Source organism: Columba livia, chromosome Z (genome assembly GCF_036013475.1).
Source record: "Columba livia isolate bColLiv1 breed racing homer chromosome Z, bColLiv1.pat.W.v2, whole genome shotgun sequence".
Classification (NCBI taxonomy): domain Eukaryota; kingdom Metazoa; phylum Chordata; class Aves; order Columbiformes; family Columbidae; genus Columba; species Columba livia.
This window is the reverse complement of record NC_088642.1, coordinates 28,429,607-28,456,557: the sequence shown is the minus strand read 5'-3', so window position 1 is coordinate 28,456,557 and position 26,951 is coordinate 28,429,607. Positions and strand designations below refer to the sequence as shown.

At 39.8% G+C, this 26,951-nt stretch overlaps 1 protein-coding gene across 1 annotated transcript in view; it reads right to left on the bottom strand.

The window, feature by feature from the left end:
• Window positions 1–9,096: 9,096 nt before the first annotated feature.
• RAB3C (RAB3C, member RAS oncogene family) overlaps window positions 9,097–26,951 on the bottom strand; it is a 128,098-nt gene continuing 110,243 nt past the window's right edge. The window contains exons 4-5 of the mRNA XM_065045249.1: window positions 21,568–21,692; window positions 9,097–10,548 (exon numbers count right to left, since the gene is read on the bottom strand). Of these exons, the coding sequence (XP_064901321.1) occupies window positions 10,361–10,548; window positions 21,568–21,692 (313 nt within the window). The 3' untranslated portion in view covers window positions 9,097–10,360. The remainder of the gene's footprint in view (window positions 10,549–21,567; window positions 21,693–26,951) is intronic.

Sequence of the window (26,951 nt, the reverse complement as noted above, 5' to 3'; positions counted from 1 at the left end):
AGATGCTTTTTATTTTCCTAACAACAGGGAGTTTGGGTGGGCTTTGGCCCTTCCAGATTTTATTTTTTTCTTCTTTTGGAATAGTCTCTGGTCTCCTTTTCCATCCCACTGCGGTGGGCTGCAAAGCTGCCTGAGCTCACCCTTGGGCTTGGACACTCATTTGGCTGGCGTGTCTCCTCATCCTGCCGCTCCTCCAGCACCTCCAGGTTCTCAAGCCCCAGCAGAGCATTGGGACCAGACCTTAGGCTGACCGTCTGGCTAGCACATCATGGAGGACAGGCCCTCACACTAGCTTCCCGTCGCCTGTGCCTGCCACTGATGGCCTGAGTTGACCATGGCTTAAAGCACATATTTTCCTGATGTCAACCAGTTAAGCTGTAAATCTTCTGGCTTTCAGTTTAATGCTTCAGAATCTTGCCTGGGTGCAAACAGACACACAGATATAGCAGGTAATTCACAAGATTTTTGAAGACACCTTTGTTTTTCACTTCACAGCTCAGGAGTTGCACAGATCTTTAGAAAAAAACAACTAACCCTCTTTGCTCTTAACTACCCCAGTTTTCTCATTAACCTGCAGAGTCCCTTCAGCCAGCTGTAACCCCACAGTCTGTCTTTCTTAATTTTGGTGGATCACATTGCTAAGTCATCCACCCTTACCTCACTGGTGCATTCTGCCTATATACCCTTTTTTACTCAAAGTGCCATTTTATATTTCCACTTTCCAGCATATTTTCTGATGTGGTTTTCTTTGGCAGTTAGGAACTTTCTGTCTCCAGCCTTCTGACTGGAAACAACTTAAAAATGGGTTTTCTTGAACAAGGAACATCTGTTGTTGAGACAGTTTATATCCTAGTAGATCACTGTTCTTACCTAACCATCTGTGATTTTCTGTAGTCTAGTTCTGTATGTTAAAAGTCCCAACATGTTCAAAATAACAGCAATTCAAAAATACCTGCATTCCAAGGTACCCATGACAAGTTGTCTGTTCCTTTCCTGTTATCATCCTCCTCTTACTCATCGTTCTCTGTCTGCTGCTCACCTAAGTAGGCATAGCAAGTACGTCGGGGCCAATCTCAACAGAGCAATGGAATGAGGAAGGTGTATGGAGAAGACACTATGTTTGCTGGTAGCCAAGAGAAACAAGGGAGTTTCGTTCTTGTAGGTGATTCAATGGCAAGAGCCAGTTCCAGAAAGAGAAGCTCTGTGAGTGGGGGCTTAGAGCTGCACAGATAGACTCCCTGAGCAGAAACTTGCTTAGAGATGTGGGATCCCAAACAATAAGCTAGGAAGCACTTGGTGTTGAGTAAGAAGGAGTCTTGTTCTCTGGAGACATTCAAGGCCCGCCTGGGCACATTCCTGCGCAATCTACTTTAGGTGTACTTGCTTTAGCAGGTGGGTTGGACTAGATGATCTCCAGAGGTCCCTTCCAACCCTAACCACTCTGTGATTCTGTGAGAACTAAGCATTTATTGGGCAGTGACTAGTCTGCAGATGAGATGTAAATACACTAGAAAAATGTGGAGGCTTGACTGAAATACAATGGAACAACGAGAAGGAACGTGTGCTAAAGGAGTTTCCAGGTGGTCTCCTGTGAGCAGGAGATGTGGGGGACACAGTGTGACCTGTTCAACAGATTGGCTGAACATCAGGTCTTATGTGGAGGGAAGATAAATTCAGGAGTCACAGTATGGTCTGAACTAGCACAAGGGGTGTGTATGTCTAGAAAAAAGCAATACCTGGAGGACAGTGATCTGTCACAATTTGTGTGAAATACCACCCACCACAATTGAGATGGCTCATTCAGGCTAAGTTACATGAATAACCAATAGCAGCAGCCAAAAGTCACAGATACTTTTAAACAATTTGTACAGTGAAAAGTGAAAAGAAAAATCTTTGCAACATTTTAAAGGGCCAGTGTTATAGGCTGAGACAACAGTGTGCTTTTGATAGGTAAATGTCTCATCTTTCTCATGCAAACTTCTAGGGCAAAGTCTCTCGTGAATTCTGTGGGCCTCATGCAGAACTATGATTCACCAGTGCTATTGAGAGGACATTAATGAAAGGAATCATTGCAGATGTGGTATCGTTATCCCTTACTTTGTCAAAACTGAAGTAATTATTTCTCAGTTTTAGTAAGTGGAGGAAATAAACAGGAGGGGAGTAACACCATATCACCGCAACGGAGATATTAATGAATATAGTCTCTCGAATATTTATTGTAATTGCCAAAGGAAAAAAAAAAAAAGAAAAACAAACCTTCCAACAAAAAAATAAACAATCAAATCCACTTGGTATACAGAATATCCAATGGAATACACATGGTCTCTATGTCCACATAGAATTAAAACTCTGCACATGGATAAAACTTGTACTTCACGTTCAGACAAGAGCTCCCATGGACGTCTGCAGAAGATTCACAAAATTTGTCACCCAGCAATATCTTAAACTAGCATATTTTTTAGAACCACATTAACTATATTGCAGTAAGAGTTGGGGGAGGAGGAACAGATTGGGTCTCATCCCCTCACAAATTTATCCTAAGCAAGTACTTCAACTTTTTTTCAAGAACAATTCAACAAGCAAGTTGGCTTGAGGGAGCCAGAACAGCTACACATTTTCAAGCTAAGCATTTATCTTCGAGTATGTAATCACAGGTCTAGGAGAAATAATACAAGCACTAGGTAAAATTATCTGCCAGTCCTTGAACAGTCAGGTCACTTCACAATAAAAAGTTTAGATAAATATCCTCAGTCCTGTAGCAGTCTGTATATCTGTAGTTAAGTGGCACCTCATATTATGACTTCATATACATTTTAATTTTACTCTGGTCTGTATAATTTTGTAGGAGTTTTCATGGCAGAAGGTGTAAAAATGGGGAATTTTAAGGGCTGCTCAGGTGATTGCAAGCACCATCTTGTGCTATTTAATCCAATCTGTCTACTTTGCTTTCTTGGAGAAACTATTTGATGACGAAGGAAAGGAAACCCATGCTATTGTTTTCCAGTAGGCCTTAGAGTTCAGTTCTTCTCCTAATCAGGCTAATAAAAAAAAAACCCTCCAAACCTAAATCAGCCTCATACATTGTCACAAAAATGCATCAGAGCAAACAAAAAAAACTACTTATGTACCTTTTAATGTGATACTAATGAAAATAATTTGTTATGAAAATTTTTTGGCATAACCAGTTACACCTCTTGGCCCAGACACAGTGGCCTGTCTCTGTTTAGCAAATTCACAAGGTGGATGACGAGTTCCTTTGAAACCAGACATGTAGCAAGAATTTGCAGAATGAGCTTCTCCTCTGCAGAGTCTGTGAGCACATCTGGGAACCCATGGCAGATCAGTGATCCAGGGTTTAAGGTCCGAAATATGCCCAAGGGTTTTGCTGAATAGTGATAGTCTTGCTTGTGAGCTTAGAGAATTATTAGAAGTATACAAGGATAATAGGAAATGAAAAAGAAATGATTGGATGTCTCCTTTCAATTTCATGGTTAGATTCTGGGCTTTGTTCCCATTTATACCTCAGCTTTACTGTTATGAGTGGAGCTGTTCAATGTTGAAGACCATGTAACAGTTGAGTGAAAAGTTTGGGTCAATATATTTAAGGGTGTATCTTCCATCTTTAGGATTTAGAACAGTTAAGAAACTTAATTGACAGAAATGTCCAATTAAGGTCACAATCTACTTTGCTGGACCATTTTGACTGTGATCTTCAAGCTGTTCCCAAAAATGTTAACTCTGGGCACCAAGTGAAGTTTGCCAAGTCATCTGCAAGAGTATTGGGCACTCCTATTTAATATTTCAAGTAAGTATTATGGGTTAACTATTTCTGATTAAAGAAAACATGCCCATGCTGTATTATGAAATACAGGCAGACAGAGCATGTAGCTGATTCTTTAAGCATAAATAACTCACCATAACTGCTGAGCTCTAGGAGGTTCTTTTAATGCTTCTAGAGAACATGCTTTAAAAATGTAGACAGGTAATTTAGAAATGGTTACAAGCATCTTCTGACTGAAAGCACTGTCCCACTAGCATTGGTGTGACATGATCATTTTCAAAAAGGACACTCACAACTCTAAAAGTAAAATTGACATGCACTTGCAGTAAACAAACAAATATCTTTTACCATTGTCTCATATATGAAAAATAGTTTAAATGACTTAATAATAGAGGAGTATTACACTACACTGGTAAAGTGTATACTATATAAATTATACTACAAGACACGTACACCTACTGGAAATCTTAAGCCACACAGGCATCATCAACAGCTTATCACACATACATGACACTTCTCCCTTTCACACAAGTTTATATACACTGAGTAAGTAATTAAATATTGCACTTATTGGCCCATGATCCCTCAGTTTTGAGGTATTCAAAAATAGAAAACTTATCTATTTTTATCACATATTTTCATGCAACATTTAAGACATTTCAATTCCACAAACACTAGTATATAGGTTACATATTCTGACAGTCCAACTGCACCACAACACATCTGACATTACTGACAAAATATTAAACAGGAGTTACAGCACAAACATTTCATTTAACACTAGTTGCAGGTACATGTCAGAATTACTCAAGGAAATTTATCGCCAGAAGTAGTAAGCAATCCCCAACTTTCATTTTTGCATGTTATGCATGATACTGAAGCTATTGGAAGGTTAGGACTTTTGCTTCCCCCCAAATCAAATACCAGGTACCTTATTCTACAACTGACAAGCCACCTACATCTGCTGGAACCATGGATAGTAAACCCATGGTCTGCAAATGTCATCCAGCTAATTTCTGGTTCTAATGAGAGTTTATGGATAAATTCCACTGTGGCATTTGGGGAAGGCTGCACTGAACATGAACAAGTAACTGGATGAGTGGGTACTGGATCAGTGTCAAAAGATGTACTGCTGTGTATATGTGTATACTACACAAGCGTAGTTCAATTTTCTGCTTTAATGAACATCCACAGATAAACAAAGCTTAAAAAAAAAAAAAAAGAAGTGAAGTGAAAGAAAAGCTTAAATTTCAAAGGTAAGCTACATTTACCCCTTAAGAAAACTTGTAGAAATCATTCTAAGAATTCAGACAAATTGCCTCTTTAAATGAGAGCTGACAAATGATGAACCTTGGAAACTCTGGAGTCAGAATGTACTGAAGAGACTATGTGTATGGATTAAATGGTGTAAATCAACACAACTCGATCCCCTCTTGGCTTAAGTGTAGCCATGTTGCTTTACACCCCCTGAGGGTTTATCTATGAAAATTTACATACTCATGGTCTCACATTGCTAAATCTGTCACCCTAAAGAAGAACTAGGCTCATACACAGTGTGTCTACCTATATGAAACAGGCCAAGGAGGAACCTGTCCATCAGCAGAACAATAATTTAGTTGATGCCCTTAAAAACACAAGTAATAAAACTTGCCTCTCACAAATAAATATAGAAAACAGTAGTTGGGGCAGGGGGGAATTTGGGAAGGGAGCTTATTTTGGAATACAAATGCAGCATCATTCATCTCTATTGAAGAAACAAAGGCATGTCCTCAGATGTAGAATTTGTACTGCCATTTTTTTCCTTAAAATGTCAATTAAACTCAAAGTATTCTCAAAATTAGGATCAAACTCCAGCAGATTTTGTGCACCTTGAAATAGCACTTCATTCCTAAAATAAAGAAGGTGCAGGTGGTACAGCTGAATATACAGAGCTGAGCAGACTGGGAAGAAAACTTAATCTTTCAGACTGGTGCTCTGGAAAGGCCACATAGATGTAGTTGCTCAGGTAGTTTCTCTAAGCATTACATTAAGTATAAGCACAAAGGAACAAACAGTTCCAGGTAACAGTCACATACACAGCTGTTCAGAGAGAAAGAGTATTTTTTGACAGAAAATCAGGCTAGCTCGTATGTATTTCAAATACCAAACAAAGAGGTCTAAATAAACGAAACACCACCACCACCAAAAAGATACGGTCTTAAGTTAGTTATGCTATAAGGGAGAGAATGCATGTGAACATGGACTCTTATCAGAATCAAAAACATGCACCTGAAGGTTCAGCTCAACAGGCCTTGCCAGCCGCTCGGCTGGTTGGTGCCAGGAGGCACCACAGGAACCAGCCACATCCTACGGTCTCGTGTGCTCCCAAGGCATTTTCTGAGCACTAGTTTGGTCATGCAGCAAACAAGACACTGTCAGAGCATGATAAGGCTGGTGAATTACCCATGCCTTTTAGCCTGCTGCTAAAAGCTTTAATCCAGATCACAACTTGGGAAATAAGTTGTGTAGTATTTGTTCAGCTGGCACTATGGAGCTCAGGACCCTCTGCCCAAAAACATCTAATCTCTCAGACATTTAGCACACTCTGTGTTTCAACTGCTGTATCTTAGTAAGAGACTGAAATCTCAGCTGAAGGGGGTATCTGTGGCTGGACCTATAAGGCCCATGACATTCAGTTCTATTTCTGTGCTGAGAGTAGACAACCAATTACTGCAAAGTGTGTGAGTACTTTTTCACCAAGAATTTGTCATGAAGCTGAAAATAGTTTGGGACTCTTTTCTCAGATTTCAACTTAATGACCCACCCCTCTTCCATCACCAAAATAGAACTCTTTATAGCCTGGTACTTTCTATTGATGGAACTATGCTACACCAGTGGATAGATCAGGGATCGAACCAAATCCTGCTTGTCTCTTCCAACAACTCATTATCAGTTACTGTTCGATATGTAAGAAGAACAAGCCATGGATTTTTTAAATATTAGCCATTGTTCGATTGAGATGGGATTTCCAAAAGTGTTCAGCCTAACTCTACTTGCAGTTAAGAAAATTGCATTTCTATTGCAAAACTCGATAGGAGCTTAACTAGGTTGAAGGAGCCAACTAGATCGACACAGGCTGCTTTTGTATATCCTACCCAATGAACAGGCCAAGGCATAATTTTAAATTGAATGAAAATCCCAGTCCTGATAATTTGCCCAGAATTCAAACTAAATTTTTAGAATGTTTGGGGAAAGGTTACTAAGTTACAACCCTAAAGACTTACTGTCTGCCAGGTTTGTCTACAACAGCCAGCTTTCAGCTGAGAGAATTTCTGAGATCATGATGCTCCTGATCTAAATCTGAACACGCTTTATGGCAGAAAACTCAATATTTCTGTAAAACACATGGCTGCAAAAAACAACCTGTGATGGGAAATCAAAGGCTACTTTTCCACCAGTAGGTAACCCTGATTGTTAAGAAAAGGTCTACTTGAACTTCAAAACAGTTTTAGTTTCAGAGCAAGGAATGATAGGATAAAGTTGGTTCAATGGGATATCATCAGGTCATCCATCCCAAACTCTTGTTCAGAACAGTGTCAACAGAGAGGTCCAAGCAGTCTGTCCAGGGTTTTAGCCAGTCTGGTCTTGAAAACCTCCTAGGGTTTCATGTGAACACTTTAAAAATTAATCTGGTTAATTTGGAACTCTATGACAATGGTTGAATGTCAGTACGAAGGTACTAGGAGTTTTTAAATTCTGACTGGTTCTGCTGCTATACATCAGGTGAGCCTTTTCCTTACAACACATGGCTGGCAGGCTAATGAATGTTAGTGTGGCAGCTGCTTCCACCATCCTCCTCATCCCATGCAGAAGGTGAGACATGTTGGATGCCTGGGAGGCTAGTTGCCTCAGAAATGCAAAAGACAGATTCTTCCTCTTTGATTTTGCTGTTACTCTTCTGCCCAGGCTCTTGATGCAAAATGAAGAGCAATTAATTCATCCTATTTAAGTAAAGAACTGTTTATCTGTCACTCCATTTATTTAAAAATATATATGTTAATAATGTATTACCACCACTGATTAGGGTTTGTGTGGTCATAAAGAGGCAGGGAGGCTCCGGAATACATTGCAATGGAAGTACAAGCAAGGTAAGGCTGTAGCAAGGGACATTTTGGGGTCTTTTTTCCTTGTTATAAAGTGGACAGGAGATGACTTTTGCAGCTAGCATCCTAGAGCATGGATGAAAGAATGTTTGCACTTGTACATGATGTACATGTACTTGCTACATGATCCAGGATATGCTCAAGCTCAAGTAAGATGTGACTATGTCCTCCTCTCTTCTTGCCTTGCCTGTGATGGCTGAGACTAATAATACAATCTAAACATTTTCTAAAGGACTGAGGGCTGAAGCAGAGTGCTGTCTCAAGGCTTCCCTGCTCCTTTTTCTCCAGCAGCATTGCACATGGCAAGGAAAGGACAGAAAACTGCCCACCATCTCACAGAAAGATTCCTTAGCTTCTTATAACTTCTTTTTCCAAAGCTGGTACATAGTGAGTGAAGAGGTTCTCAATGAAAGTCTTTCAGTGCAGTCACCAACATGTTGCCTTAGAAAGGGGAGAGAAAAGCAGCATACCTGGAGGGAGGCAGGGTTATGGTTGGGATAGAACATGCATTTTCTGCCTGGCTGCTCATCAGCCCCAAAGAGGACAGTGCTTGCTTTTCATGGAAGTAAACAAGTGAAGTTCAGTTTCCATGTGTCTAGGAAAACAAGTGCTGAAGTAAACTAGCTAACAGGACAGACATGGTTTAAAACCCCAAAGTGAAGAAAGAACATTTATTCATTTTAGTTAGGCAGCTGATGTAGCACCCTGATGGCACATCCATTTTACATGTGTCTATATGCCTTGTTTGGAAGTAATTTTTACTGTGTCAAAGTGTATGAAGGTTAATTAGTCAATGAAAAAAAAAAGAAAAGAAAAGAAAAGAAAAGAAAAGAAAAGAAAAAGTGATCATTTTCTCCTAGTGTTTTTCAGGAGTTATATAAGTTATCTTCAGAAAAAGTAATGTGTGTAGAGGGATTTCTTTGCAGTTGTGAGCAGTTTGAAGTACCTTGTGTTACTTCTTTTTTTTAAATTTGTCTTTTGATTTTTCCCATTGCAGACAGCTTAAGAAACATCAGCCTTGTCCTAAATTCTCTCTAATTGGAACAATAAAACAGTTAATGCTTTTTCAGTTGTGCCATTTAGTTAAAAAACTTCACTGTGATGCAAGGGAAACAGTTGTACAAAGTACTCCAGGGCACAGATGTAAGAAACTGCCACCAGTTACTAGAGAAGTACTTTTAAATACTGTGAAATATGGCTATTTTGAGCACTTTATTAAACAGGAATTTGCTTACATTATTCTGCTATGTTCAATGCCTTTTGCTGATCTTATGAATGTACTCAGCCTAACTCCAGAAATGTTGACAATTTATTAAAGTTCTTAAAAATCTTATGAAATTCTGATAGTCTTGTCAAAATAGATAGCCTCATCAAAGTAAAAATGACATCAAACACCAGCTGACACCAGCAACACTTCTGCAATAGGTCTGAGTAAAATATAGGTGTTTGTAGCCAGTGTAGTGATGGTTGTCTCAGTGACCGAAAGGGAGATGAAATTCCTGAAAACGTAAAGATGTATGTTTGACAGCAGCAAGACAAGACAGTTTTTGGCTATGAACAACCAGGTGTAATGGATTTGGCTCTGTCAGGTATAATAAAGAACTGTGTGTTTAATGCATTTCTCATGCAGGGAGAAATGAAAAGAGCTAGTCAGCCATCCACTGCTGGGGTAGGTACTACCGGGATCTCTGTAATGATGGAATGAGAAATTAAGTCCAATTTCAGAAAGGCATGCATCTTGTGTGGAAATGTAAACATACTAGCTATCCAAACAGGATGAAGTACCTAATATCTCCGAGGGTCTGCACTGAACACCTACATCCAGTTGGAAACTTATAGGAAAGCTTGGTGGCTTTGGGTCTACTAGCTAACTTCTTTCCGACTTCTGTAATTTCTAGCCAGCTGTGATGTATAACATGATGCGTGTAGATTTGCCAAGGCAACATGCTCAGAAAATGTCCCTTATTCAAATGATCTGGACAGAATAAGTGATTGACTCACTAGAGGAATATGTCTACATTGATTTTCAGTCAGGCAAAAATAAAAGTAGCATCAGGAAGCTTATTCTAAAACACCTTGGCCACTACCCTAAGGATTCAACTATATAATTTGAAACTGATGAAGCAAGAGCCAATTCCAGGCAAAAGCGGTCTGAGGACATGGCACCAGCTGAAATAATTGTAATGCAAAACAGTAAAAAGAAAAGAGAAACTAACAGCTATCCTGCATGCAAAAGCCAGATGCTAAAAAATGCATCGTCCTTTCAAACTAATAACCTCTCCAACTCCATATGCATACTCGACCAGCTGCTGATGTAAAATAAAAGACTTTGCTCCCAAATAAATTAATAAGACAGTATAAATAAAGGCATATAGACCATTCATAAATACTCTGTTGGCAACCAAACACACTGGAGCTGCCTTTGCTGATAGCGGGACTAACAGCCGCAGTTGGGCTGCTGTGGAGGGGGGGTGTCCTTTAGCCGAGTGTTCTGCTTGCTGGCAGCAATGGCGGGATCCGTCTCCAGACTTTCCGACATTTTGTCACAGATGATGTCCACGAGTCGCTCAAACGTCTGCTTGACATTAATGTTGTCCTTGGCACTTGTTTCAAAAAATTCAAATCCTAAGAAAATAAACAATACATTTATTTTCGATGCATATTCTGGTATCTCCAATAAATATACAAATTTCTCTTGGGTGATGAAGAGTTGAGAGACGCTCAGAAAACAAACATGTAGAGCACAAACTTAAAAAGACTGATACTGCAAGAGCAGTTGAAATTGTAACACAATCAAAGTACACTAGTGTTATTTGCTTTATATCAACCCAGATAAAATCAGTACTGGTCCAAATACATTCTCTTAGACAAATTCTACTTTAAAACAGTTTAGTCTAAAAGTTGACACCAGTTTGTGGGTATTAGTATTTTGGAAATGCCCTCTATAACCAGCCACTGGGAAGGAATAATCTACTGCTCCATCTCTATTATTTTACTTTGAGCATTATTCAGCTGGAAACAGCCACTTCTATTGTGTCATTAACCTGGTATTAAAGTAGCCAGCTGTGTCTGGAAATAAGCAGATAAAAAACCAGCAAGACAAGGAAAGATTTCTGCAATTTGATATCTACTTAATTTAGATGTGAATCTGTGGGACCAAAGGGCCTCCCAATCCCACAAACTAAAATAATAAAAATATACAAACACACAGAAGGAAAAAAAAGTTCCTTATTTCATATAGAAGGACTTTTTATCTATCAGTTTGCATGAGTACCCCAAAGGCAAAAAAAACAGAGCTTTCCTTAACCCAGAAGGGACACTTTTATCATCAGAGCCAGTTTTCCTAAGCTCTCTGCCCCTATTCGTCCCATATTTCATCTCCCACTTCTGGCTCCTTCATCTGGGCTATATTTGCAACTTGCTGGTCCAGCAGGCTTCTGTTAGTGCTGCATTTTCCCATGTGTTTGCTTCCTTTGCAAAACATTTGTCTTTTTTAATTTATGTTTTCTAAATGTTTTCCCCCGTGCTCTACCTTTCTCCCAGTTACCACATTGCTCACCTGGGGGTTCCCTGGTAATTTAAAATTTTATCTTAATTCTGTCCTTCCACTACTTAAGGATTCAATATTGAAACAGTTCACAAAACATCTAATCGACTGGTAATATTAGAGAAGTGGCTTAGCATTTGCACAAATATTTTGATTCTTTCTGATTAAATCTGTATAACAACATGCAACTACCACCATGTTTTATTGTGAGAAAAATCCCAGTAAGAAAATATCAATCACTTGAACCCTCAGTGGAAGAAAGGGTTTTTTAATGTTTGTGTTTTCCAGTTAATGGACTAACTTTCTGTTGCAAAGGCCATTTGAAATTTAAATGCAACTACTTTGATCACGTCAGTCCTATGTATTCTATATGCTACCTAAACATGATGTAATGTACATATTCAGTCCTATAACTGCTTACCATGTAGCTTTTTATGTTTGAGAAGTAGCCTAGATTTAAGGCAGATATTTATATTTAGCTTGGTATTATATCCCAAAATGCACTTATAACCAATGCAAAATCTAACTCTGTTCTGAATTTTCTTCGTATTTTTAATTTTCATAAGGTGCCTTGTGCTGAAATGTCACTAAGTGATTAATCATTTAAATGCACAGGAGCTAAGCACAAGCCTAAGCTAGTGTTCATAGCTAGTTTAGATAATAAGAGGTATAAATATTGTACAGGGTCTAGTCATACAACTTCTACTAATATCTGAAAGAAGTGTAAGGATAACCTCACAGGTACGAGTTCACATTGCCAGCAAAACTTTTTCTATCCACATTTCTCTAGAAAGCAGGAAAGCTGTGCATAGTAAAAGACCCTGTACATAAATTGTATACTGGGAGGAGGTTTGAATCTACATCTGATTGTTTAATTTAGCTTGGCTTACATGTCTCCTTTGTTCTAAACTAGAATGAGAATGGGGAAAGCCTGTGTAGCCTCATCTGCTGTTGGCTTCAGCCCTCCTGCAGAGCTCCATGCAGGAGAAGATTCTTCAGATAGCTTGGGAACTGTTTGGGGGAGAAAGATCCTCCACATTTTCAGTGCTCTGTGTTGAAACCCGTCTGCAACTCTAGCACAGGAACACAGTCAGGTCCTTCCACAACTGGTAGTGTCTGCTCCACAATAAGTAGGAGGAAAGCAGCTGGTTCCAAAGAGGAGCAAGCAGGACTAGAGGGCAGAAGGGTTGAGGGCCAATGTGGAATGGTACACCAAAGCCTTGGAGAAGACTATAGGAAGAAGAATGGATCTTAATGACATTTCTGAGGGGAGCAGTTTTTACAGGGGAGAAGACAGAATTACTGGTATATGAGATGATCCTGAAATGACAGGTAGGTAAGAGATCTGGAAAGAGAAAAGCAGAAAGTGAAAGAAAAAGAGTCACAAAGAAGATAAGAGACTGATGTCAGGAAATACTGAAACTTGAACAGGATCAAGAAAACAGGCCCACTGCCCCAGTGAGGGTGTTCTGCATAAGAACACCGTGAAAAACTTAGAGGCACCCATTATCCCAGAAAGACAGGATTACAGGGTGTTCAAGCACAAACATATTTAATAAAATAAAATAAAATAAAATAAAATAAAATAAAATAAAATAAAATAAAATAAAATAAAATAAAATAAAATAAAATAAAATAAAAATAGACCCAACTGTGGTGAAATCTATGGAATTTCAATTACAATTTTGATATAAGAAGGAAATGTTAGTCACAGTAGTGCTGTAGCTGGATATCAGGCTATACCTGCATGCACTTCCTATCAACTTAGTCATTAATTGCCTGGGTGATCCAGGACATTGCCTAACTAGACCATGCATAGACGAGACAACGCACTGACCTGTGAGAAAGTGACTGGCCTCCCAACTGCCTCTACAAGAAAGTGCTTGCTTTATTCTTTACAGGAACTGTACACATGGGCATTTTGGACAGTCCTGGAGATTCGCCCAGGCAGCCCCTGTTGTGCATACACCAACTGATAGGAACTATTTATATGTGTAAATTTGCTGAAAAACACCCTAAGTAGAGAAAAGTGTCACGCCAGTGGGTTCCCCCAGGCAATTCTTCCTGTAGAATAGATTCAGCTGCACATAGGTAAGACACATGTAGATTGTCTGTGGAAACTGTTCTTCAAGATGCAGAACTGGTCACACAGAACAGTCTTCTGAAGCCAGTTAAGAGATTCTTTGTGCATAGTTTAAAGTAATCACTGCCACCAGATCATAATGTGTATTGGGCACATAGAACCAGCTGGATTACAAGAATTCAGCAGAACAGGCACTCAGAGAGTCTCATCTAATGCAGCCGAAGACACCATTGCAAAGACCTTTCAAACAGAGGCTCCTCTTGCCACTTGGACAGCAACTGACTGTACTGTGCAGGGAATTCAGTTCCCACGAGTACTACCTTATGCAAAATATCCCAATAAATTAGAGTGGTGTTATAATTTTGAGTGGTGTTCCTTCCTTTTTGTATGGATTTTTTTTTGTTCGTGTGTGTGTGGGTGTTTTTTGGTTTGTTTGTTTTGTTTTATTTTGTTTTGTAACAGAAACTTTGTCTGTGGAACAAAGAGCTAGGGAGTATTTTTCGTGGAAGGGTGTGTCTGAACTCCGTTTTTTTTCCATTTTGTTATGGAATGTTTTGCAGACATTTTCCTTGTGACGTCTCCTCTCCACTCATCTTGCAATTATTTTACTAATAGCACTTAGAGACCCTAAGCCTCTAAAATGCCTGTGTGTGAGGCCTCAGATCTACATTTTTTTAAGACTTTCTCCAGGTTTTTTCCTCTTCTTGTTATTAATGGAGAGAAAAGATTTTCCATGTGAGTATAAGCCTGATGTGAGGCAACTCTGGTGATGCTCAGGGCATCTGAGCTCAAAGAACACCATGTTCCCACCACTCATGATGATCTGTACTTCCAATGTGGGTGAGACTGGGCAGAACAGATTACCACAAAGATATGACAAAGCCCAAGAGGCAAGTGGGTAGGTAAGGCACAACAGAGCTGAAAGTGAGAATATCCAAAATATCAAAGTGCTGACTGAACATATGAACAATGTGTGTGGAAATTCCATCACAATGTTCTAATATAAATGCCTCTTCTTTATTTAATTCAGTTTTCTCTTTGCTGCCCTTAACACCGTGTCTCTTTCCCTCATCTATCTTCTTCCCAATAGAACCAACTCAGAGAAAGCTAGCAAGTCTTCAGCAGCCCCCAAAGAGTCACACAGCAGCAGGAGCTGGCGAGGACACCGGCATGCTGCTACTGTTCACCTGATGAGCTATAGTGCACATAGAACCAATTACATAGTTTCCCTAGAACAGATAAATAGCTTGAATTAACCAGCTTTGTTCTCTCTCTGTCCCACACTTGTCCTGCCTTAGCAGAGGTTCCTTCATCAGTGCTCATTAACTCTTGTTTATGCCAGCTTTCAAAAAAACAGGAAGAAAGCAAGAACAGAAGAGACAGCAATATGCAAAGGGAAGAACATTCTGCACCCTCTCATCTTCCTGAGAAAAAGTGACACAAAGAGGACATACCATCTAGTAAATTTTAAGCACAGTTCCACAGACATTACAGACAAGAGCTGTGTTAAAGTTTCACCAGCTGATCAGGAAAATCTGGTTTCAGAGTGCCTGTCCACACCAAGAAAATTTTATTTACCACCCCTGATGTTTTGTTAAGTTTAACAGATGTCCTCAAAGGTTTGTTCCCGCAATAACTACCCTTCCATGAAGATAAACGTGAACTGCGATCCATAGTGCTGCTCTTGCCTGTGCCTTGTTCAGTCCGCTATTTTGAGGAGTAGCAGGCGACTGCAACGTCAGAGCAAGAAGTGGCTGTGGGAAGCTACTCCCTTTGTAACACAATGGTGTACAAAGGCAAAATCTAGGAAACCATGGGAACGAATCATTCAACGATGTCATAGTATATAAAGGGGATGAGCTAATGATGCCTTATCTTCTTGGATTTGCATCCTGTGGGCAGTTCTGATGAGGCACTGGCAGGCACCTGCTTGTCTGCTCTGAATAGTATCTAATAAGGTTTGCATTCACTTTGCAGGCTGCCGGTCAAGGCAACTGCAAGGCCTTCTTCCTCTGCTCAGTTGTCCACTACCTCAGAATTGTTAACGTCTTTGAGACTTCTGCCTCTCAAAGAGAGACAAACACACGTGGCATGATTGCAAAGTCTCCTAGGAGACTGGGCTGAAAGTAGCTGGTGACCATTGATGTTCTTCAAAGTATCTCCCTACACCTGCAATTATGGTACCAGATCTGGTTATCCTGTGCTCTACTTTGTAGACTACTTGGATAGGACCTCTGCTGACCAAACAAGCCCAAGGGCTGGACTACACTAAGAAAAGTATTAAAAAAATAAACCCCAAGATAGAAGTTTGCTAATATTATCTCAGCAAAGAGCAGTGCTTCAGCACCATTCTGGATAGAGCTAGTGTAAAGATTGATAACAGACATGCTAAGGTATTAATTCACCTTTACGGTGTCAAGATTTATGAAAAACAAAAGCTAAAGGGGGACCCTGAGCTGTGACAGAATGGAGAGACTTGAGGGGCAGTTACTGGTGATGCTCTAGCAAACACCTTTTCCAGTCTTTCAGAACATAAGTCTTCCATATAATTCCAGCTGTACTGATTCTGATTGTAGCCTCCAGATACTTTTTAAATGAGTACACTTGGGCAACAAATCAGATTCTTGGCAAATATTTTTTTTTGTTTGTTTACATGAAACATTTGTTGAGCAAACACAATCCCTTGTTTCCCATTGTCATTAAGTAGCTTTCCTGTAATGCAGCTCCAAGTATCTGAAGGTACTGGCAGGCTGGCATTTCCCTCCTGTAAAAAAACATCCTGGGGACAGGAGCCTTTAATTGCTCTGCCAGTATCCTGTGTGTGTTGTAACCAAACGGAATACTTTGGTGTTTGTCAGTGCTATCTGTCTCATTCCCCTGGCACTAAGATTTGGCCTTTAAAAAGAGCTAAAAAATGATGAAGGGTGGAACTATGAATAGGCATCTTCTTGCACAACCCAATTATTTTCATTTTTAATGCAAAGTTAGACACAGCCATATGTCCATGCTTTTGAAACTGCCTGTGACCCTGCCTTCTGCACCCCAGCCTCCAGCCAGTCACAGAGGCAAAACAGAACTTACTGTTCTAGTAAACTGTGTGCTGAGGTGCCAAGTCCCACTTGATTCTCAATGCAGATGCCAAAATTACAGCCCTAAAAATGCCTCTTCAGTTAATGCCTAAACTCACAGATGTCTAATATCCCCAGTATACCCACAGATGTCTAATGTACACATTACCCCCCCAGAGCTTATACCTCAAGACAAGTGAGGTTTGGCTCCACTCCTGATGCTGGGAGCTGCTGTCTTGTGCCCCAGTCCTGGCAGGATTCAGACACCAGATATGTTCTTGCCCCATCTCAGTAGCAGACCTGGTCTTGCAGGCTTAGTCAGATCATACAGAAGTGCTGGATGCTGAATTGCACCCTGTATAAGCACATGACACTGACAAATGCTCCACTTTCACCCTTGCTGGGGTAGTAAATGGGATTAATTTGAAGAAATCTAGTCATCCCTGAATCAGGTTTCTAGCATCTCCAGCATGACCCTTATGTACATACATGCCTGAGCCAAGAACAAAATGAAAACAAAACAAGCAAGGCAGAATAATTTTGGTTTGAAGCGAAAAATTTTCTTCCTGTTTTTTTTGGAATTTATTTTCAAAGCACTGGTAATCAAGAGAAGGAAAGAAAGAAAAAGCTGAAAATAAAGACTTTAAGGAAGAAATGGCCCAAAAAAGATGAGAAGAAAAAGGATGGAAAGGAAAAAAACATCCCAAAATATGCAAAATAAGGTATGTGTTAAAATCCGAGGGGTAAAATGACTACCTCTCTGAGCGACAAGCTTCAGGGCACAGTGAAATCCTGGGCACTGCTGGCACTGGGGCATGGAGCACACAGAGCCCTTTGCATGGGCCCTGAATGCAGCATGACAGCTGGCTTCTGCCAGCCTTTGTGGAAGAGAATGTAAGAGCTCACCCAGAAAGTGTTTTGTTTTGTTTTCTGACATTCGTTTGTGGCCTCTGGGAGAGACAGTGTTCCAGGATACATTTAGAAAGCAAGAGAATGCACCCTAAGGCATGCTCAGACATGCGAGGTGCCCCCAGACAGGACAAACAGAACCTTAAAGAAAACATGACCAGATATTTGGGGCAGATCTTGCAGTACCCCCCTAGTACCTGGTACAATGTGAGCACAAGAGGTATGACTTGGGCCTATGACAGGATGGTACTTCCGCAGCAACCTTAGGGGCCCTGGTCTTAAAGATATAACATAGTCTGTAATGACAATACTTGCAATTAAAAACCAATGAGTGTTGAAATAATCTGTAGCACACACAGAGAAAATGGGAGTTGTACAGAAGCATGTGAGCAAACAAAGAACACATACAAAATTATGTACCTAACTTGCAAGCACAGCAAAATATAAATAAATGGAGGAACTGTATGACAAACTATGCAACTGTCCATCTGCATGAGCAGTTACTCAGAGTCTGTTCAAAGGTCTGTGCACACCTCTGCCTGCTAATCGTTTGCCAGAATGTAGATCACAATATGTCATACAGACCACGAATAAAAGGAACTTAGACATTCATGCCATCTGTGAGTCATTCTTTATATTTCTGTTCTGATAAGTGACACCAAACTTTTATGAATGTATGAAACTTTGAACTTCGCTGAGAAGCACAAGATGAACATGTCAGAAAAGCTGTGTGAGTAATGCAGCTGGGAAGTGTGCATGTATTTTGATTGCAAGATGTTAAAGCCTTTTTTACTAAAATACTTTAAAGCATGTAAGTGCTGAATATATTGGGGTTTTGCTCAATAACAAATGTGTGTATTGTTCAGAGCAAACATTCATGAAGGGATAAAATAGCGTAAGCACTATGTTCCACAACCCTTTTTTTTAGGGATGAGTGAACAAACTTATTAAAATGTGTTTGCTTTGTTTTCTGTGTCAATATTAACAATACATTAATTGGTCCTCTCTACCGGCTTGTTCGTCACATTTCTGTATTTTCTTGGTATGATAGTTCTGTGAGGTGAAGTTATGTGACTCAGCTGAATTTACTTGATCTGTCTGTTTTAATCTTATTCTACCATTACTCTTTTAATGATGCTAACATGTTAAACAATCATGAACTAATTTCTGAAAAAAAGCATGTGCCATTACAAAAAGTACTGAATAGGGTGACAAAGAACAGCTAAGGTGTGAGATCATCTTTGTGGCTGGAATGATCAAATAGTGCAGCTTGGAGAAAAAGGAGAAGTGTGACAGAGGTCTCTGAAACCAACAGTGTTGCAGAGCAGGTAACAGCAAACAATTGTTCACTGTTTCTCAGAATCCAACAGTGAAGAAACATCAGATAAAACTAGCAAGTGATCAATTCAAAGCAGAAACAGGTAACTCAGATAAACTGTGCATATTTTGTATGTTTTTGTGTGGTTTCAAAGACCTCACTGGACAGGTCCATAAATGAAAGTTCTGAAAAGGCTATTGAATATAAAGATACTGCCTTTGGTTCATGAGATCCAAGAATATAATTTGCTACAGTCTGGGAAAGTATCACTGTGTGTCTGCCCTTTTATACATTTCACAAGGCACCTACTTCTGGCCATCACCGTAGGTAGCATTGTGCTTGCTGCTGTGATCTGTGGTGGTATCGCCAGTGTCATGCTCTATTAAACTGTTCTTATCTCAACCCACAAGTATTTTTTCTTTTTTCCCCTTTTGATTCTCTCCCCCATTCCACTTGAGAGGGGATAAGCAAGCAGCTATGTGGTCCTAGTTGCCAGCTCAGCTTAAACCAGAACAGTCCTTAAAAACAAACTTTAAAAAAATCTAAAATGGAAATGAGACAAATTTTGTCTTCATAAACATCCTGTTAATTTCCCTTCAAGGTCAGATCTTTCTTTTGTGAACTCCCGGGAGTGTTACGGGAGAGGTACTTGGAGCTACCACAGGATACCTGACTGGCTTGGCTTAGCCAGACCTTTGCAGGGAATGAGACCCATTGCTGGTTGAACTAAACAACTTGTTTGGGTTACACTTGAGAAATAAACCAGCACTGAGGTTTAAAGAAATGACTGATTATATCTTGTTAATAAAACTGAAGGCCACACTTTTCAAAGAGGTCAGCAGCCACAGAAGAGGCATGATTTTCCCATTCTCAACAGAACATCATGTTTCCTGGAGGGCCAAATGCCCAGTGCTTTTTCTGACCTTTTGAAAACCCAGCACAAAATGTACATGTATTCATTTTTCAGTGACTTCAAATAAACCAAGGCTGAAGATAAAACCACACTTGAGAACAGTGTTTCACAGCTTTGCACAGCACTCATGTGTTGTGCTTGCTTGCAATTGTGGCTATAGTCAACGTTGCAGACCATGACATTAAAAGGACCCACAGTTTTAAAATACATCTTGCTTGATACAAAAATCTATATTGTTATTTTAAAAACTTGCCTGCAAGAGATGTTATCAACTCACTGCCAAAGAAAGTAAAGACAGTCCCAAGTGTCTGACAAAACTCATGTCCTTCAAACTGGACAACACAGCCAGAGCACTTAGTACAATTCAGGGAAACTTGCTCTGCTTTTCCTGACACCACCACCCACAGCCTCTGAGCAGATTTAAGAAATTATTGCAGCTATATGGGAAAGATATAAACATTTGTGTGCACAATCTGAGAACAGTAAATGACATACTGGATCAGAGCCACAATTTATCCAATACGATAATCTGCCCTTGTGACAGCCACAGGATATATATCCAAGAAAGGAAAACCCAACAGTAGATCAAGATGGGAATAGAGGATAATCTGCTTCCATAAAGATTGAATTCTAAATTCTGGGAGTCAAAGTTTGTTCTAAAGCCTGAAACATGAGTTTTGATATCTATTGCCTTTTGCCTTTTTTTTTTTTTTGGCAAGCATTGGTTCTTACAGCTGAGTATTCTTGACTATACAACATGCAAAAAGTTCCTTCTCATCTTGCTAAATTCATGACCTTGGGGATTCCTTGTCAAATCACTGCATTAACCTCTTTCTATAGGAAAATAGTTCAATGAATAAAAATGTAGATTAGATATGTGATTTTAAAAAAATCATCAAAATTTACACTCAAAATTTATGTTTATTGCCCGACATTTTAGTGCCTGCTCTAAATTTGAGGTAAAAGTATACAGTTACATTTTTTGAATCCCTCTCCTCTCCTCTCCTCTCCTCTCCTCTCCTCTCCTCTCCTCTCCTCTCCTCTCCTCTCCTCTCCTCTCCTCTCCTCTCCTCTCCTCTCCTCTCCTCTCCTCTCCTCTCCTCTCCTCTCCTCTCCTCTCCTCTCCTCTCCTCTCCTCTCCTCTCCTCTCCTCTCCTCTCCTCTCCTCTCCTCTCCTCTCCTCTCCTCTCCTCTCCTCTCCTCTCCTCTCCTCTCCTCTCCTCTCCTCTCCTCTCCTCTCCCCCTCTCCCTTTTATTTTTATTTTTATTTTTATTTTTATTTTTATTTTTATTTTTATTTTTATTTTTATTTTTATTTTCATTTTCATTTTCATTTTCATTTTCATTTTCATTTTCATTTTCATTTTTTTCTGGATATGACATATCTGTCTATAGCTATAACTACCCAAACATATTGTAACATGTACAGAGACACATGTCTAAACTTGCGGCTTATTACAAAGACCATAATGTTCTTCCTATTTCAAGAGCAGCATAAGGAATGTTTTATCAGATGTGTCTTTACTCTGAGCCAGCCTCTGAGCCAGCACTGGTCTTGTGGACACTTTTACATAACAGACAAGTCACAGCTCTGCATAAGGTCATCTCTGGACACAAGGCCCTTCTAATGATGATACAGTATTATGGTTCAGACCTCAGCCTGCACAAACTAAAGTGAGGCAGTGTATGACTATTTATTTGCAGTGAATGTATCACAAACATTTCATTACAAGTACTGTAGCAATTAATGACATTACTATGGACATTCTCACAAGAAATCATAAAGCTTTGTCATTAGGTTCTTACCAAGCTGCTCTGCTAAATGTTTGCCTCTCTCAGTGAAGATTACCCGTTCATCCTCCATGTCACACTTGTTACCAACCAAAATAACCTGGGCATTATCCCAAGAGTAGGTTTTGATTTGAGTTGACCTTAAAAGAGAGACACACAGAGAAAGAGAGAAGTCAAAGCAAAGCAAATTCTGCTTAAATCAATTTCAAACAGAATTGTAACAAGACAAAAAAGACGATACTGATTTTGACATGTAGGGTAACATGATTCTGTTTAATTCTGGATTTCAAATGAACTAAGGATTATCTGTCAGGAATTATTATTACAGAAATAGTATTAACACAGGTTTTACTTTTGGTTGTTAAAACAAGACAATCTTTCAATATTTTCTCCTGCAATCAACATTTTTCCTATATTTTTAGAAAGAAGTGACACTTTCTCCCACACAATTAAAAAAAGCTTTTTCACATTTAAATGCAAACCTTACCATCTAAAACCAAAGCTTTGAAAGAAAATCAACAGCTTTTTCATTTTTTATCCCTCATCTTTAAAAATAAGCATCTAAATTTATTAGCAAAACTTCAAAGTCATTCTGTGTTCCTTCTGCAGTTTCTCTCCAGCACATTCCACTATAGGTCTCTGACTTACCAGGATGACAGCAGTGTTTGTATTGTACATTATTAAGCCATGGGCAGGGACTGAGTTTGAACTTTAATTTAACTCCCATTTAAATTATACAAGCCATGATCATGACTACAGCTGAACTGGATTGTCTGAGGCCTTGAAACACCATGGACCCTGAGTGCTGGTGGTGAAACAGCTTACCCTGCAAAGCTCTCTTCTGCAATTTGAATGTGATGCATGCTAGTGGGCAACTTAGGATCACACTTGCAGCATCTCTTAGCTGCTGACTAGCACCACTCTGCTGATACTCAGACCTTATCTGTAGAGAGGAAAGCTCCACATTCTGGCTCCAGGCTCATTCATGAGTGATGTTGCTTGCTACCACCTACTAACTGAGAGCAGCAGCTGCCCTTGAAAGTGACACAAGGTGCAGCAAGCTTACTCTAGGGGCTTACCCTTTGCCTTGGGCTTGTGCTTATGCCTAGCTTTAGGCTTTGAGTCAAGTGCTTGGTAGGACATTTATATCTCTTCTGTTCCCATATGATTAGCAGAGAGAGAAAAAGACCTAGCACATCTCTCTCTCTTTTCTGTCACTGAAGTTTTTGAGCTGGTCTGTCTGGGTGCTAAGTTCACTAGTGACCCCTTCACATAACACAGTGGTTATACCAACATATTCAGATCCCTATCAGCAAAATATTTCATGCAGCAAAATAAGACCATGATGTATTAATAGTCTGACAACCATTTCCAGTGAAAACCAGAAAATGGATCAAATTTCCCAGATGACTTTGTTTATTGCAAGACCAGAGGGATGGACGTAGGCAAAAACTGCTACAGCTATCTTTGTAAGCCTGGGTCCAATGCCATTGCCCACAGGCCCAGGCCCCCCTGCATGAGCCCAAGCACCTCTCAGCCATGTGTGATGGGTTTACAGTGCCAGGCAAAGGAATTTAAGGTGAAGGATCACACTGCCTTTAGGGTTGTTTTGCCTCATCAGAATGAACAAAAAGAAGCTGAAGCAAGTCCCAGGCATTTTGTGTAGCAGATTGTTCCCTTGGGCCTGTCCTGAATATTTCCTTCAGGAAATGGACACTGTGCTATTTTAAATCTGTTTTATAGTAATTTGAGTAGGTGATCATAAGGTAGTGTGACCAAAGCAGAGGTCAGACTTCTCTGTACAGTTACATTTTAGTAAAGATACAGTTCAGAAAATAAAGGGCACCGCACATTCATTTTGGCAGAAATGTTCTTTTGGAACAATGCTGAGTTCTTCTGGAATTTGTGGTTAAGCAACATAGAATTTTGTTGTTGTTGTTGTTGCTTTAACCAGAACTGCCTTTGTCACCATAGCAACTTTGCAAATACTAGTAACTCAGACGTCAGAGGATGTTAGTCCATTAAGGACTCTGAAAGAGCTTAGCTTTGAACAGTTATGAGTTGAGGGTCAATTTGTTCCCCTTATGCCAGGCAGAAATTGAAGACATTTTAAAAGCAAAATGTACAGTGAAGATAGTAAGCTTTACAGAAGGAATTAACTGCATATTCTGCAAAGACAAAGTATAAGAAAAGGTTAAATTAAGAATACAAGCTGAAGAAATATCATGACACCCATGTAAAAATAATTAATTCAGCCTTAGTTTGCAGTCTTTCATTTCATAGCCTTACATGAGTTTCTTTGCTTAAGAATCTAATCCCCTTTATTTTACTGCAGCCAGATACTATTTCTGATTCTCTGAACTATGAGCCTGTGCATTCAAATGCTTCTCATTATGGAAGATAATTATTTTATTCTTAGACTTCTTTATCTTCTTTGCTTATATCTTCTAGTTTTGAGCATTTTTTTTTAAGCAACAAGAGAACAGATCTTGTCCTTGATAACAATTCCAAACGTTTATGTTTTGCAAAAGACTCAGTAGTACACAAGTGCAAGTGACTGTGAAAATCAGTCAAGTGTATCCCCACCCAACCCCATATTAGTAGGAGCTTGGATTAAAATAATATAATAGGCTTAGCACTGTTATGTTTTCTCTTTAGATATACAGTTCCAATAATGGCTTCTATAGATTTTGATTCTTACAATTTTCCACAAAAGCCACAACACAGGCCACTTAAAAAGAGATTTTTGCTGTTCCTTGCATACATGACCTTTCAAATGACCAAAGTTTCTGATTAATCCAAAACATAAACCATTGTTTTTGTAAAGAACTTTAGCCTCAGGAAGGTTGAAGACATGAAAAGGCAAAGCTGCTGTTTGCAGTAAGCTGAATACAGCAATTCTTGTTCAGTCTCAGTGCCCTGTTGTATGTCAATAGTAATTTACCCTGTAAATCTTTCACATTCCAGTTGTATGCTAGTCAGGCAATCTGCAATATGTTTGAATTTTTATAATGTATAGACACCAGAGGGGCAGATTAATGCAGGAATCCAATGATCCATTACTTTCAGTGATCAACACAAGACTTGTTCTCCCTGTACGGCAATTCTGCCATATCCCTCATCAGAAAAGAGCACTTGCTGGAAACTAATTAAAGCAATGTTATTTGCTCATCTTTTCCACTACTGGTTCAAAGTACTATGAAGTAGCATCAATAAATCTCCAAAAGAGTTTTGGACTATTATGACAGAAGACTGCCAAAGATAACATGGAGGCTTTTTTCCTTTGTTTGATGGAATTAAATATTATATGAAAAATGCAGTTTGCTTTGAAAACAAAAGTCCTACTTTTTAAAAACTGAACCCTAAAGGAAAGGCAAAGTTCAACATTTCACACTGGCATTTGTCCATATGCACACTGCTTCAGTATTACCCTGCTACCTAGTTCTGCTCCTAGGAAATGCCTTGTGATACTTGTTAATTCATAAAATCTTATTCTGAAAATATTGCTTATTAGTTCAATAGAGTATAAAGAGATTTGTATTGCTACCGCTTCTAAACTGTCATTTACTGAAGGAGAGAATAAGAGCAGTGTTGCCTGGGCAAAGCTGTCCACTGTTAACTCATCTCTCAGCAGGCAGGTTTCAAAGTGAATATTACAAAGCTGAAAAAGGTGAACACACAATTATAAAGAATGAAGACACTATTATAATGCACTACTTCCCTCCAGGTCTGCCTAAAAAATTACATGTCAATTCTGGTTATAACCAAGCATAGTGAAATGCACCTTCATGGCAGAGAAGAAGCAGTTAAGTGTAAGGTCTATGCTGCAATATGTTATCCATTGAGAAAAGATCAGGTACAAGCTTAAAGAGCCACCTCTGTTCTCAGATAAGACTCTGCTTGAGAATCAGTTTAATAAAGGACTTGATTCTAGCAGGAAGACTGAGACCAACCATGAAAGAACAAAACTTTCAAAGACACAGGAGACTAACCTTCTTGGCAGCAGTGTGACCCTGCACTTCTGAACATGTAGAGGCTTCAAATAATTGTCCAGGCAACAATGGTGGGGTGCCTGTGTGTGCTCTTGTGGGCAGCTTACAAGGAGTATTGCACAGCAAAATGAAACGGGGTTCAAAAATACACAGCCACAGACAGCCAATGCAGCTGACATGCTGGAAGCCTAGGTAGCTAGCACAAAGTAATATGGGGGCACTGCTGTGATGATACCATTGCACAAACTAGCTTGTTCGCATTAAATAGTGTGATAAAAGCTCATCTGCACATCCACAAAGGAGCACAGAGAGGCAAAGACAGGTGGTAGAGCCCAAATAAAATCCTGGTCCTGGCTGCTTCCAGGCTTATTGTAAGAGCCATCAGCCTGTCAAAGACCAACGTCCACAGATTGAGAGGAGCACAGGGGCACAAAGGCAGGTGACAACCCAAATTAATGGGTCAAAAGAAGAGATACCACATCTGGGTCCCTCCAAGGGCTGTCCCAGGAGAGCCTCAGACCCACTGTCCAGGTGTGAAACCCATGAGCACAGGCCAACACTGGACGCTTGTATGTCTAGGTGTCAAGAACTGGGGGGACTGGAATCCATGGGCAGATTGAGTGTACAAGCCCAGCTGATGGAGGGACCCACACTGCATGTATGGCTGTACAGATATATGTTCTCACTAGTGGACCACCATGATGCTCTGCCAGGGTGCGGAGTGGGATGAGGCTATTGGTGTTGTTTGTGTTTGTGTGAGCACTTCATGTGTCTGTCTGTGGTCTGTGTGGCTGGCCACGTGTACAGGCACATATACATGTTGTACATGTGTGTTGTGTGCACAAGCCTGCTGGAAATACACCTTCAGCCTCTGTACTGGCTGGACCTAGGGCATGGAGCCACAGCAGCCTCACATCTCTCAAGCTGTCAGATCCAGCATGATGTATTTTCCCCAAAGAGTTCAGCCTGAACAAGGCTACGCCTGTGCAACACCGCATTGTACCCTGGAGAAAATGCTGAAGAAAAGGAAAAAAAAGAAAGCTAAACCTGATGCTTGTTGTACTCAATACATTTCAGGTTGCACCCACTGATTGACATACCTCAGAGTTCACTCTGAATGTATCTCCAGAGGGTCACTTTTACTAACTCATGTATGTCCAGAACAAACATTAATCTAACCTGGAATAGTCTCTAGCATATTCTCACCCACAGACAGCAAGGTTAGCAAACAAATATATTCAATAAAGGTATGCCCATATTGCAAATCTACCAGGAAAATGAAACTTTAGAGCCAGCCACAATCTACACACCACTGTTTGGGCCTAGAGCCCTCCAAGGTTGCCTGCCATCCCTAGAGGGGCTGGTTTGTATGGGCTTTTTAGATGAATTATGTACGAAGTCACATGC